The sequence below is a fragment of the Hydra vulgaris genome, chromosome 05 (genome assembly GCF_038396675.1).
Source record: "Hydra vulgaris chromosome 05, alternate assembly HydraT2T_AEP".
NCBI classification, from domain to species: Eukaryota; Metazoa; Cnidaria; class Hydrozoa; order Anthoathecata; family Hydridae; genus Hydra; species Hydra vulgaris.
The window spans coordinates 14,618,561-14,638,708 of NC_088924.1; the positions used below are offsets into that span (position 1 = coordinate 14,618,561).

General features: G+C 25.9%; 1 protein-coding gene across 3 annotated transcripts in view; it reads right to left on the reverse strand.

The window, feature by feature from the left end:
• The window catches only part of LOC136071881 (leucine-rich repeat serine/threonine-protein kinase 2-like), an 87,505-nt gene that overhangs the window by 19,862 nt on the left and 47,495 nt on the right, over positions 1-20,148 (reverse strand). For all 3 annotated transcript variants that reach the window (XM_065797464.1, XM_065797463.1, XM_065797465.1), the window contains 5 exons: positions 16,093-16,300; positions 12,529-15,230; positions 12,230-12,440; positions 11,916-12,150; positions 2,306-2,818 (listed from right to left, as the gene is read on the reverse strand). In XM_065797464.1, coding sequence (XP_065653536.1) covers positions 2,306-2,818; positions 11,916-12,150; positions 12,230-12,440; positions 12,529-15,230; positions 16,093-16,300 — 3,869 coding nt within the window. The remainder of the gene's footprint in view (positions 1-2,305; positions 2,819-11,915; positions 12,151-12,229; positions 12,441-12,528; positions 15,231-16,092; positions 16,301-20,148) is intronic.

The following is a 20,148-nucleotide window of genomic DNA, read 5'->3' on the forward strand; positions in this document are numbered from 1 at the left end:
TAGTTTCCATTATGATTGTCAATTTGATGTTTTATTTTCACTTTTAGTTGATTCATTGTTGATGGCTTTTTTCCATATTAATACAGAATGCCCTTGTTTGCTGTTGCCAAGAGGACGCAAATGCATTAATTCAAATATATTGTTAGGTTTATCAGTGAATATCAAGTCTAAAGTACTTATAGGCGTAATACTATAGTTGAAAAAAGTTGCATCATTAACGTGTTGGAACAATGAAGATTTATTTACAGCACAAGCAAACTCTTTGTCGGGTTCATTATCACTTGTTCTAATGTCTTCAATTAAATTTGTTTGACAATATAATTTTAGGGTAATTAAAGTCTCCTACCAATAACAAACTTGTATATACTTTATTATTAATTTCAACTTTAGCATTTTTTTTTTAATCATTTAATTGTTTATATAAGATTGAATTTCCTGGGCGGTATATGCATCCTATTAATATTATCTTTTCATATTTTACTACAGTTACCCATATTATCTCAAGGTTTTGTTCAATATTTAGAAATGTCACTTTATATTGTACAAAATCTTTCTTTATGTAGATAGCTACGCCACCACCTCTTTTTCCATCACTTCTGTCTTTTTAGTATAACAAATAACCATATAAAATTGATACCAAGTTGCTAGAAAGCCACATTTCTGTTACTGTAATGACATCTTTTTGATGTACTCTTATAGAAGCTTCAAATTCCAGCAGCTTGTTTTCTAAAGATGTGACATTAGTGTACGAACATTTCAATTCATTAGTTTTGTTGTTGCTGTAATACTTTAAGTTTGACAACTTCGTTTACTCAGTTCCCATATCAAAAGGTAGAATCGTTTTTCAAAGAATTATTTAATTCATTCCATTTAGTTTGCATTTGAAAATCTAATAATCTTTCTGCTTTAGTTTGATAAGCACTGATGAACACATTTCCAAATTTAAGGTTACCTTTTAAACTTTTTGCTGCAGCTAATATTGGATTTCAATCAGCCTTACCTGGTAGTTCTATGACAATTGGACCTAGTTTATCTGTTTGATTTAAACCTTTTAAATTGAGTAGGTTTGATTTCTTCCTTATTTATCGTATGAAGAATTTCAGTAATTTATTAAATGTCATCATTTGCTTTGTCAATTATAGTTGTTTTACTTGATTCCGCAACTCCGAAAATGATTATATTTTTTTCCCTCTTCTTTTTTTGTTGTTGCTCAATAGTTATTGATTGATAACTATTAATTGATCAGTTGCAAAATTGAAGTTTCAACTCATTTATTTCATCTTGCTTAAGTTTGAGAGCTTTTTCTAGCTCTCAAACTTAAGCAAAAAAAGCATTCCATTTTTTTACTTCGATGTCAAGCATTTTTTGAATAGTCTCTTTCACTTGTTTGGTTTGCTGAGGCATTAAGTTCATCATCATATTTAAAAATGATATTAAATTAAAATAATGATAATTATATATAAATATTGATCGTAAAAAAAGTAATAAAGTAAAACTTATAAGTTATTATAATATATTGAATAATTAAGATTATGACAACATATAAGTTATCATAATTAATGGAATAATTAAGATTATGACAACTTAGATTAAGGAATAGAAATGACAATTTTATGTCACATTAATTATCAAAACAAAATTTAATGGCTGTACAAAAGCGCAAATACATTTGATAATTTTTGGTTGAATGAGATAGTGAGTTAGATAATCAATTAGTTTTAAAAAAAAAATGTTTCGAAAAATAAAAAATTGTTATGAACTAATTAAAAAAAAAAAATAACAAAATAATAGAACTTATAGAGAAAGAAATTCACAGTATTTAGAAAAACAATGACATAGAAATCATATACCAAGTTGTATTATTACAAAAATATATTAATAATAATAATAATAATATATGCACAAAAAGTAAGAAAAACGTCAATATAGTTAAGTAAAGACACCAGATAAATGTTAATCAAAAATGTACAAAAATAATATATCAATGATGATTATGGTAGTAAATTATAATTAAGATAATAATTTTAAGTTCAAATTTAAATCTTACGTAGAAAAAAAACAACATCTTTACACTACAAAAGCGGAAGTCCAAAAAAAAACTTAAACTAAAATTTAAAAAATAATTTAAATTATTTTTAATATTATTTAATTATTTTATATTTTTTACATAGATTTACTATGACTCTGGCATGTAATGGGTTCTAATTAATAAACAACGAACTGTATCCCATTAAACTATATTAAAGCCATAAAGTTATATCTATAATTTTTACAATTATATTGAAATTAAACTATTTCTAAATACCTTTGCAGCAAAATAAGTTCCATTGATATTAACTTTATATACCGATGCAAAGGCACCAGTTCCAAGTTTATATTTTTTATCCAAAAATTTATTGTCCCAATCTGAAATAACAAGATCACCCAAATCAGCAAATACAGCATCTGGTGCAATAAAGCCAATATCAGAAAACTGATTGCATTCAGCGCATTTAATACTATCTGCTTTGTATGAGGAGGCTATGCAAACATTCAAATCAAAAGTAAATCGTTTATCATTAATTTTGCAATTGTGGCAAGGCACAAGTTGTTTCACGATTCTTTCCTGAGAGATATCCGTAAGTCCAGGATACCATTCATCAACTAAGCCATCAATGAGATCAATTACACCTACAAAAAGTTGATAACCTGCAAAAGACCTTTGGCTTTGAACATCCAAGATGTTTAAATTTTTTTCATCACCTGTAACCAAGCAAAATGATTGTGAGCAATTCAGAAAAACACCATTATGCCAATAATCCACCTCTAAGTTTAGTTTCTAAATTATTTTAAAATATAGAATGATTAATTACAAATTATAAGTAAATATACAAGTAAAGAGAATAAATAATTAATTAAGATCACTGACTAATAAAAAATAAAATCAACAATAAAATGTCTGCAATAAAAAATGCAGACTGTATCAGCAGTCCTCTAAATCCAGGTTGGATTGCATCTCAATAATAAATTATTGAATACTAATAATAAATATGTTTTAATTTCTCCTTCATCAGAAACTACAAGATAAAACCTAGTTCACCTTATTGTAGTTCACCTTACCATTATCATTGTATTTCTTACAACTACATTTATATAATATCTATACTCTTCATGTTTTTTTGTTTTTTTTTAATGATCTAAAGATATCTCTTTACTAAAAAAATTGCTTTTTGTCAATCTCCTAAAATTTCACTTTATAGATTTCAAAAGAAATTGAAGCATTTTCAATATTTTAAATCAAACCTCACTCCGCAACATCCAATTGTAATTTGCTGTGTTGTTGCAATAACCGATTGTAACTACTTTTCATCTTTTTTAAGACTAATTATCCTACTAATAAAATATTTTTTAATCGAAACAAGAAATAAGCTAGTTATTTTCTGATTATTAAATCTCATTCATCATAAAAGTTAAAATTTTAGATGTTTTACAGAGGTTTTTGGATAGCATCATTAAATACTAATTAGTTAATTAACTAAATCTCTAAAGAATAGTGCAGAAATGTTGGCAAAAAATCTTACTTGAAAAAGTAAGATATTTTGCAAACATTTTTTTCTAATCTTTTGAAATAAATTTTCTAAATATTTGCTCTTTATCTTTTAAATATCTATTTAAATATCTTTAAATATGTTCTTTTTCTTTTAAATATTTCTAGGGGTTGTATTTACTCATAGGTTTGCAGTTTATATATACTTTGCAAGAGTCTTTTAGGAAACAAAAATGCCTTATTTGTTTGTCTTTTGTTGGCGACCCGTCTTAAACTTAATTCAAGCAGCTTAATTAAAAGTAAAACTTTTGCAAAGCAATTTTAAATATTTATCAGTTTAACTAGAATAACTAAGATGGAATATTCAACCAATAATAATAAGCGACCAATTAAAAAACATTGTAAAAAAAGCTGTAACCTTTTTTTTCACAAACAAAAAAAATTTATTTTTAATGCTTTTCTCTGACAATGTTTTTACATTGGTACAACTAGTTCCAAAAATTTTTATATACAATATAAATTTTTATATACAATATAAATTTTTGTATACAATATAAATTTTCATATACAATATAATTTTTTTTTTTCATAATAAATTTTTATATACAATATAAACTATTATATACAAAATAAATTTTACCATACAATATTCTAAAAATTTCAATTGTTATCATTAAAAACTCAAAGCAAAATTAGCGCGATATTTGGACAAACAATTTGAATCAAGTTTCTTGAATGAATGAATTACTTAGCAAGGTTTAAACATTAAACTTTTTTTGTTTTAATGTAAGTATTATCTTTAAAAACTTAATTTTATACAATCAATGTTTGCAATAATTAAATTAATACTTTTTAAAAAGTTTTTACTTTTTAACTGTATATATTTTTTTACTAAATGTGAGTTAAAGTAAGCCTTATTTTTTAAATCAATTATCAAGGGGTTTTTCAAAGTTTTTTTCATCTATTATTTTATTTACTAACATTTAATAATAATTATATGCAAATAAGAAAAATGCTTTATACACTAACTGGGCTAGATTTTTGGGGCTCTAATACAGTAGATAGGCTAGGAATACCAAAGAAGCTAGTCTAGACTAGTTTAGACTTAAAAATTTAAATTTCATATAAAATAAAAATTTATATTTCATATAATGTTAATAATTTGTTATGCAACCATCTATACTAAAGACCTATTAATTGCATAACCGTAGGTCATAACTGGGTGCCAATTAATTTTTTTTGATATAAAGATTTTTAGCAACACTGTGATTAAAAATTTTTAAGTTTGATTCCAATTTAAACATTGAGTTTACTTAATCTTCTTAGAAATATTTATGTAATAATATAGTATTTTATATTAAAAAAGTAAAAAAAAGAATAAAGAAAATGTTTAATTTAAAAACAACAAACATTTCTTTTTTGAATCAATTTATGATAACTACAACACTTTTCAAGCTCTTTATTATATCTCAGTGTAATTTGTGCAAAATAATTGTTTAAATATAGCCAGAGTGCTTAAATTTTTCTGGGTAATTTCAAAAAAGTGAAATTTAGAAACTACTTAAAAATTCAAAATCACTCAGTGACTTAAAGCAAACCTTATTACTTAACAAATGAAAAAAACCAAATGCATACATAGTCTATTAGAATTTTATCAAGGGCACAAGGATCTATATACCTAATATTGTCACCAAACTTTTTATTATAAAACAGTCCATGAGATAATCTATCTACAACCTATAAAAAGAATTTATGTTGATATTTAAAGATAAAAGTGATAAGCAATTTGTATGCAATTTTATAAAAAAACAATTATTTATTGTTTCCTTCCTTATATAAAAATAATCATAGTCAGTTGTGCAAAAATCCTTCAAAATTAAAATTTGACATATTCCACCAAATATTGGTAATGAAGTTGTTTAGGTGTTTATTGACTACGTAAATTGATTACTAAGTCAAACAAGTCGCGTTGCTGATGCTAATTTTGCTGCACTAATTGATGTAAAATTGAAAATAAACAGTCCACATACTTGCTTTTTATACATTTATATTTAGATACAATTTTTTCTATATCTAAGACCTACAGTATTTCACTGCAACAGCTGCATGGATAGCAACTTTTTAATTTAATCGAACATGCCAACATTAAATAAAAGCACATCTAATGTTAATCTAAATTCTATTCATGACCAAATCTTGAGGTTGTATCACCCATATATATTTGACCCGGTGGACATGATTTTAGTGGACATAAATTTGACACCTGCACTATTTTATCTTTTACTTGATATTTTTTACATTAATTGTAACCTTTCTTTAACAACTGTCTGCATCAATTTCAAATCAACATCCCTTGCTCTCCATACTCTCCATACTTTAATTCTTTTTCCAAAGCATGCAGCTGTAAATAAATATAGGTAAGTTTAACATAAGGGATCATTAAAAAAAGCTAAATAGGTTTTTGGAGCACTTTTCTTTAAAAGAAAAAATGATTCTAACCCAATAATAAACTTTAGGTATTCTTTCTACTGCAGGTTGCAATAAAAGCCAATTCGTACTTAAATGAGGCAAATCTTTCAGTATTGAACTCCCACTAAATTGCAAATGTTTTGAATGTTTTCAGTCTTTACAGAAAATTTGTATTATCAGCGTTAATACAAATTTTTGAAATATGGTTCATGCTTTTAAGTGTTCCTAATATTGGCCTGATCAATGTGTCCAACCCTTATAAATGATATACATATTGAACATTCTACTTTTTTTATGGTGTCAATCTTTTTTATTTCAAATTCCATTCTTTGAAGAAATATTTGTTGAAAAAGCATTTATGCTTTGGCATTCTAACTAAATCTCAAGTTCAATTTTTAAAGACTTTTTCTTGCTTTTAAAATAAACTTAAGAAATAGTCTTTAGTTAATTTAATTTAGTAATTTAAAAAAAATAAAGCCTATCAGCAAATTGTAGAGTATTCAATCAAACAAACACTTTATTCAATTTTTGGTAAAGCAATTGTGCAATTAGCCATTTTTACGGTATTGAGTTTTCTAAATTAAAGTAGAATGCATTGTAACGCATTAAAAGTGGTAATTACATTGTATTTCATTAAATTTTTTTAATTAAATTTTATTGCTTTAACTTTTTTTTTTAATTAAAAATCATTTTTGATTTTTTTTTTTCTTTTTCAAAAACATAATTTGTTTCAAGATCAGGACAGATGACTGTCCTAATGACCTTTTATCAAGATACCAGGACAGCTTACTATGAATCAGGACAAGCCTAGAAAACTACTACATTCATGTAAATGTCATTTGTTGTTGTTTTTTTTCATTGTCTATTTTATGTAGTGTATAAAAAACTGCATAACTTTTATTATTCATTTAAGAGCCTGGAATCTAGATCTGGAAAAAAATCCATGATAATTCATCTCACATAAGAAAATTCCACATAAAAATGAATCATGGTTATGCGATATTATCATTTTTGAAACCATATATACTTTTAGAAGAACACATTGCATTAGAATTTTACTTTTATTTGATTTTTTAATAGTTTTTTCTTTATATACTTTTCTCGAGTAATGGGCATATATATAACCTATAGCAAAATTTTAAAAATTGAAGAAAAATAGTTAAAATCTAAAATTGAATTTTTTATTTGACATTTGTTTTGACATCACTGACAAAAAAGTTAGTTCTTTGTCATGCAGTTTAATTAGTTCTGTTTCTGTGATCCTACAAATTTTTGAGAAAGACTTATTCTGCAATACATCTTTCTCTCAAACTATTCTCAAATTAGTCTTAGAGTCTTTATTCAACAGTCTCCTAACATACAATAACCTTCTGACAATCATAAAATATCTCAATTAAACTATTCAACCGCTTGTGGTCCAGATAAAATTTCTGTCATAGCTTTACAAAAGTTCTCCAAATTTCTCTAGTTCTCCAAAACTCTTTTTAATTCTCTTTAAGTTATTTAATAAGTGCTTGACTAAATCTAGTTTTCCTTCCTGCTGGAAAATGGCATCTCTGGATCTAATTTTTAAAAATTTTGGAGAACATTTTAACCCCTCTAACTATCATTTGATCAGTCTTCATTTTATTATTAGCAAGAACTATGATTCTTTGGTTTACAATTTTTTTAAATCATATCTTGACTCAAATAACTTACTTTCTGACAACTAACATGGATATTAATCTTCTCCTTTTATGGCTGACTGGCTAATTGCTGTGAGTGAAAAAGTACCATTGCGCATTAGATGGGGGCAGCAAGGCAAGGGCTATAGCTATTGACATATCTACAGCTTTCAATAAAGTTTGGCAGGCTGTTCTTCTCCATAAGCTTGCTTTATATGGTTTATCCTAGAAAATTTTTGAGATAATCAATTCACTTCTATCTAATCACTTTATTAAAGTCATCTTTAAAGGCCAACACTCTTCTTCATTTCAAGTAACTTCTTTCATTTTTTTTTTCTTTCTTATCGTCATTAATGATCTTCCTGACAACCTAACATCTAAAGTGGCTCCATTTGCGGACAACTCAACTTCATGCTCCTGTCTTAACAAAAAGTCTTCAAAAAATACTTCTCTAACAGATTGGAGTTTGCAGGGGAAATTTAACTTCAACAAAACTCAGTAATTTAATGCAAACAACTATCCCAACACTGTCAACATTTCTTTATTAATGAAAGACAAACTTCTCACTGAGTCCTCTTCTTTAAGTCTTCTTCTATTTAGGCTGGTTTTCTAATGATGCTCTTTCTTTTTTTGACAAGGTCCAAAAATACTGTAAATATAGTTGGGTCTGCTTTATCTGACAAGCTTAAGCCTTGCTGTTATTGCCGAAAAGTTGCATCTCTCTACATCTTTTCTACAAATACATAAATCAGAGTTCCATTAACTATTAAGAAAAACTCACTCTCTTGAATGGTCATTTAGCTAAGACATATACTTTTACTGTTTCTGCCCCTGCATGCTCTAAAAACTTTTATTTCACTAGCTTTTTTCCTGCACTTCAACCCTTTGGAACTCTCCCATGTTTATCAATCAGAGCATTAAATTTCTCCTGACACAGTATAACACCAAACATTGAACTTTGACATTTTTAATATAACAAACTAAATAAACAATTTTTTTGAAAACTCTTTTGATAATGTTGCCTTCTTTTTTCTCTCCCTTTTTTTCTCTTGGTTTGGGTTACAATCAGGCATTGTTAAGTTAAAGGTGATATTAAAAAGAGGTAGAACGGTTTACTCTTCTGAAAAATTTTTAGAAGAGCATCCCATCATGTATTTGTGTGTGTATATATATATATATATTTTTTTTTTGTTATTCACCTCCTCAAGGCCGAGAAGGTCACTACAGATGAGAAGGCTACTTAATAGTGGTTATAACCCTCTCTTAACTCTATAACTCCGAAACACGAACCTAGACGAACAAGGCCACTGCGCAGAGAAACAAGTTGAGCCAGTACTACCAGGGACGTGGTGGGGATCGAACTCGGAACCTCTCGCTTATGAAGCGAGCGCTTTACTACTACACCACTACTGCATATATATATATATATATAATAAAAACTTTTGAGGTTGGTACCATCTTAAATTTACTAAATAAAAAGTCTCATCTTAAATCAACATATCTATTAGGACCTTTTCACAAAAATTACAAAACTCTACTGGAAAATTTTTGAGATAATCAATTCACTTCTATCTAATCACTTTATTAAAGTCATCTTTGAAGGCCAACACTCTTCTTCATTTCAAGTAACTTCTTTCTTTTTTTTTTACTTTCTTATCTTTATTAACGATCTTCCTGACAACCTAACATCAAAAGTGGCTCCATATGCTGACAACTCAACTTTATATATATATATATATACATATATATATATATATATACATATATATATATATATATATATATATATATATATATATATATATATATATATAAATATATAAATATATATAAATATATATATATATATATATATATATATATATATATATATATATATATATATATATATATATATATATATATATATATATATATATATATATATATATATATATATATATATATATATATATATACAGTGCTTCCAGAAAGTATTAGCGCACTCATATTTTTTTTACCTATGGGTAAAAAAAATATGAGTGCGCTATATTACTTCAAATGAGAGTATTACTATATTACTTCAAATGAGAGTAATTCGAAAACAATAAAAGGCTGATTGATATTTTTTTTTTAACTTATTCACAAAATAAAGCAGAAATACTAATTGTCAAATATATAAAGGATATTTCTTTAATATTATCTTGAACTTAATTAGAATACAACAAGAGTGATAAAAACAATATCAAAAAAGTGTGCAAAAGTATTAGCGCACTTACAGTTTTTCAAAGATGGTAAGAAAGTTTAATATTTTATGTGACCACTTTTGTTTTTAAGGCATGCTAAGACTCTGCGCGGCATAGAATCTATAAGTTTTCTGATTAATTCTTGTGGCACGGTATTCCACAACTCTTGCATCTGCCTTTTGAACTGCGCCAAGTTAGTGGGCTTGCTTTTTTGTAATTTGCAGTCCATCCAACTCCAAAGACTCTCAATAGGATTTAAATCAGGTGAGCGAGCGGGCCAAGGCATTATTTAAACCATTTTATTTCCATGTATTGCTTTATTGAGCATGCTGTGTGGCAAGGAGTGTTATCTTGTTGAAATTGCCAGGTGGAGTTTGCCTTGAAAACGTCCATTGATGGCTTTAAATAACCTTCTAATATCTCTCTATATCGATGTTGATTAAGGCGATCAGTGTAAAGATGCGCCAGTACATTGCTAGATCCAGCAAAGCAGCCCCAAATGCTAATTGAACCTCCTCCTCTTTGAACTCTTGACATAAAAAAACGAGGATTATATTTTTCGTTTTTGTATGCCTCAAATACAACCCTTTTCTTGCGAATTATAAGTTCAAAATTTGACTTGTCCGAGAAAATTACCTTTCTCCATTGCTCTACAGTCCATGCAGCTCTCTCTTTGCACCATTTTCTTCGCTTGAGACAGTCTTTGATACTTAATAGTGGCTTCTTTGTTGCAAGATATGAATTGAGATGTTTTTTCTTCATAAGCTTGCTAATTGTTGATCGGCTTACTTGATGTGCACCCTCGGCTGTATTCAGGTCTGAGGCAGTTTCAGCTATGCTTATGTTTGGGATGCGTCTAGCGAGCATAATTGCTTCATTTTCGTCCCTTTCTGACATTTTTTTGGGACGACCAGAGAAACTTTTGTCTTTGACTGTTCCAAACTCATTATAGTTTTTGAGCGTTGTTCTAACACTGCATTCACTGATTTCAAGTTGACGTCCAATTTCTTGATTAATGAGACCACTTTTGTTCAGGCCAACAACTTGCCACTTTGTTTCAATTGTTATGCTCCTTAAACCCATATTTTTGTTGTTGCAATTTTAAAGTATTAACAAACTGTATTTCAAATGATATTTCCGCCACTTCAATTTATTCTTCTTACATTTTTTATTGACTATTATTAATCAGCAGAGAGTTTTTAACAAAAATTAACCAAGAAAGTTTTTCTCAAAGGAATTAAACGAGTGTGCTAATACATTTTAAATGAGTGCGCTAATACTTTTGCACGCTTAATTTCAGACATTTTTCCGAGTAATCATTAAACTTCTAATTAACTCATAAAAAAAAACAAGCAGGTTGACAATATTTGACATTATAACTAAATTTAATTGGTTTTACCCTTCATTTAAAAAAAAAACTAGATCAAAATTAAAATTACTTTGCAATTTATACTGATTTGAAGTTGTCTATAATAAAAAAAATAAGAGTGCGCTAATACTTTCTGGAAGCACTGTATATATATATATATATATATATATATATATATATATATATATATATATATATATATATATATATATATATATATATATATATATATATATATATATATATATATATATATATATATATATATATATATATATATATATATATATATATATATATATATATATATATATATATATATATACCTCAAAAGTTTTCATTATATATATATACATATATATATATATATATATATATATATATATATATATATATATATATATATATATATATATATATATATTTATATATATATATATATATATATATATATATATATATATATATATATATATATATATATATATATATATATATATATATATATATATATATATATGTATATATATATGTATATATATATAATGAAAACTTTTGAGGTTGGTTCCATCTTAGATTTACTAAATAAAAAGTCTTATCTTAAATCAACATATCTATTAGGACCATTTCACAAAAGTTAAAAAATTGTTAGAAAGTCTAACCTCTAACCGTACACCTCGAGTAAGCTCAGGAAATGAGAGGATACGTGCAATTAACCTTGGCCAAAATCCAATAGGAATATGTGGGAAATCATATCTTCTGGTTATAATATTTGGATCTTCAAAATAACCTAATTTAGCTGCTGTCAGATGTTGTGGAGAAAAACTCTGTAATTTCGATGTCACTAAATACTTGCCTTCTGATATTGGTAGCAAAACTTCGAATCGCTGCAACAACCTTAATGAGTCAAAAATGTTATGTTAATGAATATAAAAACATTAATTTAATACCTAAAGAATAAATTTTGAAAAAATACCGGAAAAATAGTTCAAGAAAATTTTGAGTAAAACAGGGTTCTGGAAAAAGTTTAAATGCATTGGATTTTGATAAGATCCCCCTTTGTGAAATATAAGGATTAATTTCCTTAACAGTGACAATACGAGCCATCATTTGACAAAACCATTGAGGATCAATAAAAATATAGTTCTTTAAATCATGAACTGGATCTTTAAAGTTTAGTACTGACCCTAAAGAATGCAAAGATTGCATTAACAAAAGAAGTTAGTCATTCACACAACAAAGATCAATTTAAACTTAAATTTCATATTATCTCACCTGTTTCAGTAAGAAACATCAAGGCTCTGTTGAATTCAGCAGTTTCTAGTCGTAATCCATGATCAATTGAATGCTGGTGCAAATGATTTTTACTTAATATAGGGAGTTCCCCAGAGTTGTGCATTGTTTTAGCTTTGTCAAAAATAAAGTTTTCAAGTTTAACATAGCTTTGAGGAACCATCTTTTCCAAAATAGATTTTCCCTCAAACATAAACTTGCTTATACATTTATAGATTTCCTTTCTGAGAAGTACAATTGTATTATTTTCTTTTGAGCAGTCAACAATTGAAGTTGCATGAAACGTTGGAAATCCAGAACTATACAAAAAATATTTAGTAAATGCATTTAGAGATTGCAAACTCTCTTGTGTACACAAATCAGCATGTGTTCCTACTAAAATAACTTTTGAATAAGGAGCGACAGTTTGTATGTTTAATAACCAAGGAGTGAGCTTTTTCAGTTCTTCTGCACCTTTACTTGCATTATAAACTGCTAAGTATAAAGCTCGACAACTAAGAAAATATCGATGTGTGCTGTAAAAATCCTCTTGGCCAGCAAAATCCCAGGCATTCACTGAAAATGATGGACATTTTGAACTTGTTCTATTAAGAGCCAAACGAGGTGGTTTTAAAACAAATCTTCTTACTTCAATGCCTACAGTAGCAAGTTTGTTTCGGGAGTGAGTTTTTTTTGAAAGCTGTGAAATAAGAGAGGTTTTTCCTCGTCCAGCTAATCCTACTAACATTAATTTTATGCATCGGTATGGAACAGATTTTTCCAGCTTTGAACGAAAATACAAAACAAGATCTCTGGGGGTTCCATTCAAAACAGCAGCACCATGGCGTAAATTCAATCCGGTTAATGGAAACTTATACAAGTTTACTAATTTACCAATATCATCTGGCAGAGTTTTTAACTGCTTGTTATTACTAACATCAAGTACGCATAAAGAGCTTAATTCTCCAATATAAGTCGGTAAAACTTTGATTTTATTGTTCGAAATAATTAAGCTTGATATTTTGGGCCAAAATAATTTAGAATATTTGTTTAAAGGTAATTCTGTTATATCATTATTAGAAAAGTTTAACTCTCTAATTTTTTTAGATGACCAGTAATGCAAATCAGGGAGACATGTTAACAAATTATTTGAGATATCAAGATGGATCAGAGATGGTAAGTCTAAGATGAATTTAGGTAGAAAAAAAGGACCTTTAGCTGTAAGCCTGTTGTGTGACAAATTCAAATTGGAAAGTTGGAGCAAAGTTTGAGGATTGTAATTTGGTAAATCAGTTAAAAAGTTATGAGATAAATCTAGTTTCTCTAAAGAAACAAAGCATTCAATAGGATGAGACAGTAATTTATTCAGTTGGTTAAAACTCAAAGTTAATGTTTTTAAAGAAACGAACTCTCCAGATACCAGCAAGGCTGTAATTTTATTTTTTGACAAAAACAAGTGTTGAAGAAATGGAAACTTTTGTAGAAAACATACAGGAAATTTAGTGAGCTGATTGTTACTTATGTCTAGTTTTTTAATTGATGTAGTATTGGGAATCATTTCTGGTTCAATAGTCGAAATATGATTTGCTGAAACATCGAGTTCTACAATTTTCTGAAGTCTTAAAAGACTGTATGGGAGTTGTTTTAAATTATTATTGGAAGCTCTTAAAGATTTTAATGAATTCAACAAAGAACAAAATCCTATTGATAATTCATTTAGTTCATTATTACTTACATCTAATTTCACCAAATTGTTAAAAAAATCATTTAACGTTAAATTTATACTGATTGCTAAATTTTCCAAATCATTTATTTGGTTGTTAGAAATATCTAAGTTTAAGATGCATTCATCCATATCAAATTGACTTTGAACTAATGTAATCTTTTGAGCTTGAGTTGAGTTTGAAATAACCAGAGGTTTTTTCAAATTAGCATGATTATCACAATATTTAACAAAATCAAACTTCAAATTTTCAGATGAACAATTTAAATTTCGAGGATCGAAATCACTGAACGGAAGTCTTGAAACAGCTAAAAACTTGACACTTCTAATAATGTTTTGATCTTTTAACATTTTTTTATTTTTACATAACAATGAAAACTCTGATTCCTTCTTTAAATTTATATTTAAAAATACAGAACTAGACCTTGTACTCTTTCTACTTTGTAGTATCGAGGGAAGGAAATACTCTTCCCTGAGATAAGAAATGTTTAATGCGCTCCATGTTATAGCCCTATTATCTTCTTCATAACCAATATAACACAACAATATACCCACAATGTCATGTAAATTCTTTTCAAGTGCACAATGAAGAGCTTCAGAAATATTGGGGGGTTTTAAAGCTAGCAAATACTCAACAATTTCAATATGATTGTTCATAACAGCAATACATAGAGCATTACCCTCATTAGAACTAGAGTTAAAATCTGCTCCCCATTCAACCATTAACTTAAAGCACTTTTTAAAACCATAAAAACAAGCACGCTGGAAAACTAGATTTATGATTCTTTGTTCAAAAGTCAAACTGCTCAAACAAAGTTTTGCAAGTGAAGAAAGCATAGGGTCTGAATTCTCAAAAATTTTCAATAAAATTTCGAGAACATTACTGGTAATAATAGCCTCATATTTACCATATGAACAATCAGCAAGGAGAAGATTCAAAGCAACCAATCCTTCTATTTGGATACTACAACTTTCTGAGAACCTAAAATGTTTTAAAAGTAAAGAAATCAAACATTGAAATAAAAAGAATTAAAAAAAAACTAATTTTCTTTATTAATTTTATATATGAACTAGACAACGTTGTATTATAATCAGGGCTGTAGAGTCAGAATTGTGGAGTCAGAGCCACAACATTTGTAGCGGAGTCAGAGTTGCTAAACAAACTCTGACTCCAATAGTAAAACTTCTTGGTATTGCACATGAATGTACAAAACATTTAACCTTCAAAGAATTTTTCACATATTTTGTAAAATAAAATTTTTTTTTAATTATCACATAATATTTTTTAAAGAATTCAAAGAATTTTTCAAAAATTGAATATTCCTTTAGTTTTTGAGTTGGAGTCGAACTCTGAAAACTTCAACAATTGGAGTTAGAGTTGGTACTTTTTTTTTATGACATGACACCCCTGATTATAACAATGACAATGTTATATTTATAATAATTTATGATTATAAGTTGATAATTTTGTTAAGTCAAAAAGCTTATTTGTACATATTTTATAAAATTTTATCTTCCATGGTTTCACAATTTAGCAATTTGGTTGTGTTTCCATAATGCCATTTTTCAATTTAAATATGACATAATGGAAAAGTTCAGTTGGATGCCCTTACTGGCATTATTCTGTTTTGCAAATTAGGAATAAGTAATTTTATAATGGTAGTTCAAGGAAAATTACTGTCTAATGTTTACAAGCTCATCCTCACTCAAAATTAGATTGTGGGTTTTATATTAGATTTACTAGCTAAGCTGTCTTTACCACAGCTATAAAAGTTTAATGTTTAATAAACAGGACTTCAACACTATGGTTGTGACTTACTATAAAAAAATAATAATAAAAATACCCATTAATAGCATCTTTAATTATCTCCACAACTTCATTAAATACATCTTTTTGATTAATTAAACTTTTATGAACAGCTATTAATTGAACTATCACACAAGCTTTTAGGTTTATACCTTCATTGGATTGGTGACACTTAATAGTATTGTGGATACTCTGAATATCAGCTACTTTAAGAAGCATTTCTTCTTGATATGGAAAGAAATATGCTAAAGAAGTCACAAAAGTTTTTGTTAAAAATAAAATAAAAATAAAAACACTAAAATAATTAAGAACAAAGTACTCTTAATACCATAGAGAACTATTATTGTAGAGATAATTGAGCTAGATAAAATTGCGCATATCACACACCAAAAACATAGTCCATATATTGCAACATTTCTATACATTTATATTCCTCACATTTAATGTTAGAAATATAAGTTTTATATCATGAGTGTTATAGTACTCACTCTAAAATAAGATATTTTTATTAATGGAGTTTTTATTTACAATTAAATTGCAAATTTTAGCATTTAAGAAAAAATATAAGTTTTTAAATTTTTTTTAATTTTCAGAAAAAATTAGATCACTCAAAGGTGGTCTAAAGATTCTAAAAGTAGTTATAAATAACTCAAAGAACTGAAAACTTTAACTACTCTCACGTGCCAAATAAAAGGAGGTGGGGGTTAGTCCAGATCTCACAAATGGGGAGGGGTTGGAGGAGGTCTTGATAAAAGGGTAGGTGGAATTTTTTCTTAAACTTAATTTTGATTTATTATTAGCCTATAATCACAACATTGTAAATCTAAAATACTATATTCTTACAGAACTTTAATTGTTTAAATAAAAAGTTGATTTAAAAGTTGAACAGTATTATATTGAAACAATATAATACTGTTCAAAATATTCATCTATATTTACCTAAATGATAGAACACATTTTACTTTTAACTCTTCTTTTAAATAAATAACATTTATAATAATATAATTGTTGTTTTGTTTTTAATTAAGTAACATTTATAATAATATAATTGTTGTTTCGTTTTTAATAAAATAACATTTATAATAATATAATTGTTGTTTTGTTTTTAATAAAATAACATTTATAATAAAATAAGTGTTGTTTTGTTTTTAATAAAATAACATTTATAATAATATAATTGTTGTTTTGTTTTTAATTAAGTAACATTTATAATAATATAAGTGTTGTTTTGTTTTTAATTAAGTAACATTTATAATAATATAATTGTTGTTTTGTTTTTAATTAAGTAACATTTATAATAACATAATTGTTGTTTTGTTTTTAATTAAGTAACATTTATAATAATATAATTGTTGTTTTGTTTTTAATTAAGTAACATTTATAATAATATAATTGTTGTTTTGTTTTTAATTAAGTAACATTTATAATAACATAATTGTTGTTTTGTTTTTAATTAAGTAACATTTATAATAATATATTTGTTGTTTTGTTTTTAATTAAGTAACATTTATAATAATATAAGTGTTGTTTTGTTTTTAATTAAGTAACATTTATAATAATATAATTGTTGTTTTGTTTTTAATAAAATAACATTTATAATAACATATTTGTTGTTTTGTTTTTAATTAAGTAACATTTATAATAATATAATTGTTGTTTCGTTTTTAATAAAATAACATTTATAATAATATAATTGTTGTTTTGTTTTTAATTAAGTAACATTTATAATAATATAATTGTTGTTTTGTTTTTAATAAAATAACATTTATAATAATATAATTGTTGTTTTGTTTTTAATAAAATAACATTTATAATAATATAATTGTTGTTTTGTTTTTAATTAAGTAACATTTATAATAATATAATTGTTGTTTTGTTTTTAATTAAGTAACATTTATAATAATATAATTGTTGTTTTGTTTTTAATTAAGTAACATTTATAATAATATAATTGTTGTTTTGTTTTTAATAAAATAACATTTATAATAATATAATTGTTGTTTTTTTTTTAATTAAGTAACATTTATAATAATGTAATTGTTGTTTTGTTTTTATTTAAGTAACATTTATAATAATATAATTGTTGTTTTGTTTTTAATAAAATAACATTTATAATAATATAATTGTTGTTTTGTTTTTAATTAAGTAACATTTCTAATAATATAATTGTTGTTTTGTTTTTAATAAAATAACATTTATAATAATATAATTGTTGTTTTGTTTTTAATTAAGTAACATTTATAATAATATAATTGTTGTTTTGTTTTTATCTAAGTAACATTTATAATAATATAATTGTTGTTTTGATTTTAATTAAGTAACATTTATAATAATATAATTGTTGTTTTGTTTTTAATTAAGTAACATTTATAATAATATAATTGTTGTTTTGTTTCAATATAATGATTTTAAACATGATAACAATATTGCAGATAAATGTAGTTCCTTTTTGCATCATTAATTGTTGTTGGAAATGTTTGCCGGAGTTGAATAAGATCATTGTGGATCATTGTGGATCACACTATGCTGATCCCATCAGAAATACAAAATGAGCTTATTGCCTTTATGTATAGTTTATGTATAGCCTGGCTTTGCCAACAGTTTTACTGGGCTTTGAGTTGTTGCAGTGAATCTACTTTTTCCCCCTGTCACAATACAATGCTCTTCCAATTGTACATTTAGAACAGTTGTTTTTACATGAAAAAAATGACATTTGATATTTCTGGACTTTAGTTTATACAGAACTCAATTTCTTTGTTTTTGCGCCATACCTATACCCATAAAACAGTTTAAAATTATTTTTTAATCTACTCTAGGGCTTGGCAACCGGTGCAAACCCCAACCAGTTAACCCGTTTTTTGTTCAGTTTTCTCAAAACCGAAAACTGTTTTTTTTCAAAATAAAATCAGTCGTTATTATACTTAACTAAAAAGATAAATAGTTTAAAGATTTCTTGTTTTGAAAAGCGAACAAATAATGTGGAAAGCACAAATAGCGTGAAAATATATATAGTTTTAAAAAAAGCACTTTGATATTGCATTTAGTTTTATTTATTTCAATATTTTTTTTACCAATTATTAATAGATTACATACTGACAGAATCTTTTAACAATATTTAAATTATAAAATACTTAAAATAATCAAAATTCAGGAAAGTCAAGTAACACTAACTTAAAGTATTTTGTCAACTTTTTGATATTTTTGTTTGTTGTTTCATTTTTTTTGTTGTTTAATTTTTTGTTATTGTTATTTGATTATTTTAATTTGAGATTGTTAAATCTTAAAATCTTGCACCCCATCCTTGAACTAAAATAGTATTACCAAATTTTGATCCTTCTTTTAATCTTTCTGTTTTTAAAACTAAATTTAAAAATATTTTCCCAACGGACAGCATTCTAAAGTTCTACTAAAAGCGTATGTAAAATGCATTTATTAAATCTTCAGCATATTATATATTAAAATGTTTATATGTTGTATCTTTGCATTATGTTAAATCTTCAATATATCTATATATTACAAATAAATATATTTAACTTTTAAGGTTCTGATGATAAGATCCTTATGATCTTCTTTCCGAAACCTAGCTTTATATTGTTAGTACACTGAATTGTTTATTTTTTTAAAAGACTTTTATGCTATCATTTTAACTACTATTGTAAACTGAAAAAAAAAATAGTTAAACAACAAAAACAAATTTTTCGTCAACAAATTTGTTTTTGTATTTTTGACTTTCATATTACTTTAAATATTATAAATCATAGTATTATTTTACATTACACTTTTGTAAACAGATCACATGCATACTTTTACATTGATAAAAAGTAGCATATTCAGTTATGAACAGTAATTAAAAAAGGATATTGAGTTGCCACAAAAAAAAGTAGGATTAGAAAAAAAAAAAGAGACAAAAAAACAAATGATCTAAGTTTATTAGATTCAAACTAAAATAATAATGAATAAAAAAAGTTGTAAATATTACTGTACATTGATAAAAACTAATTTTTAATAAATAATGAAAAAATTAAATTTTTTATTATAAGTATGAAAAACTTTCTTTTAGTTTACAGATCTAATTCCAGTATATCAATCCTGC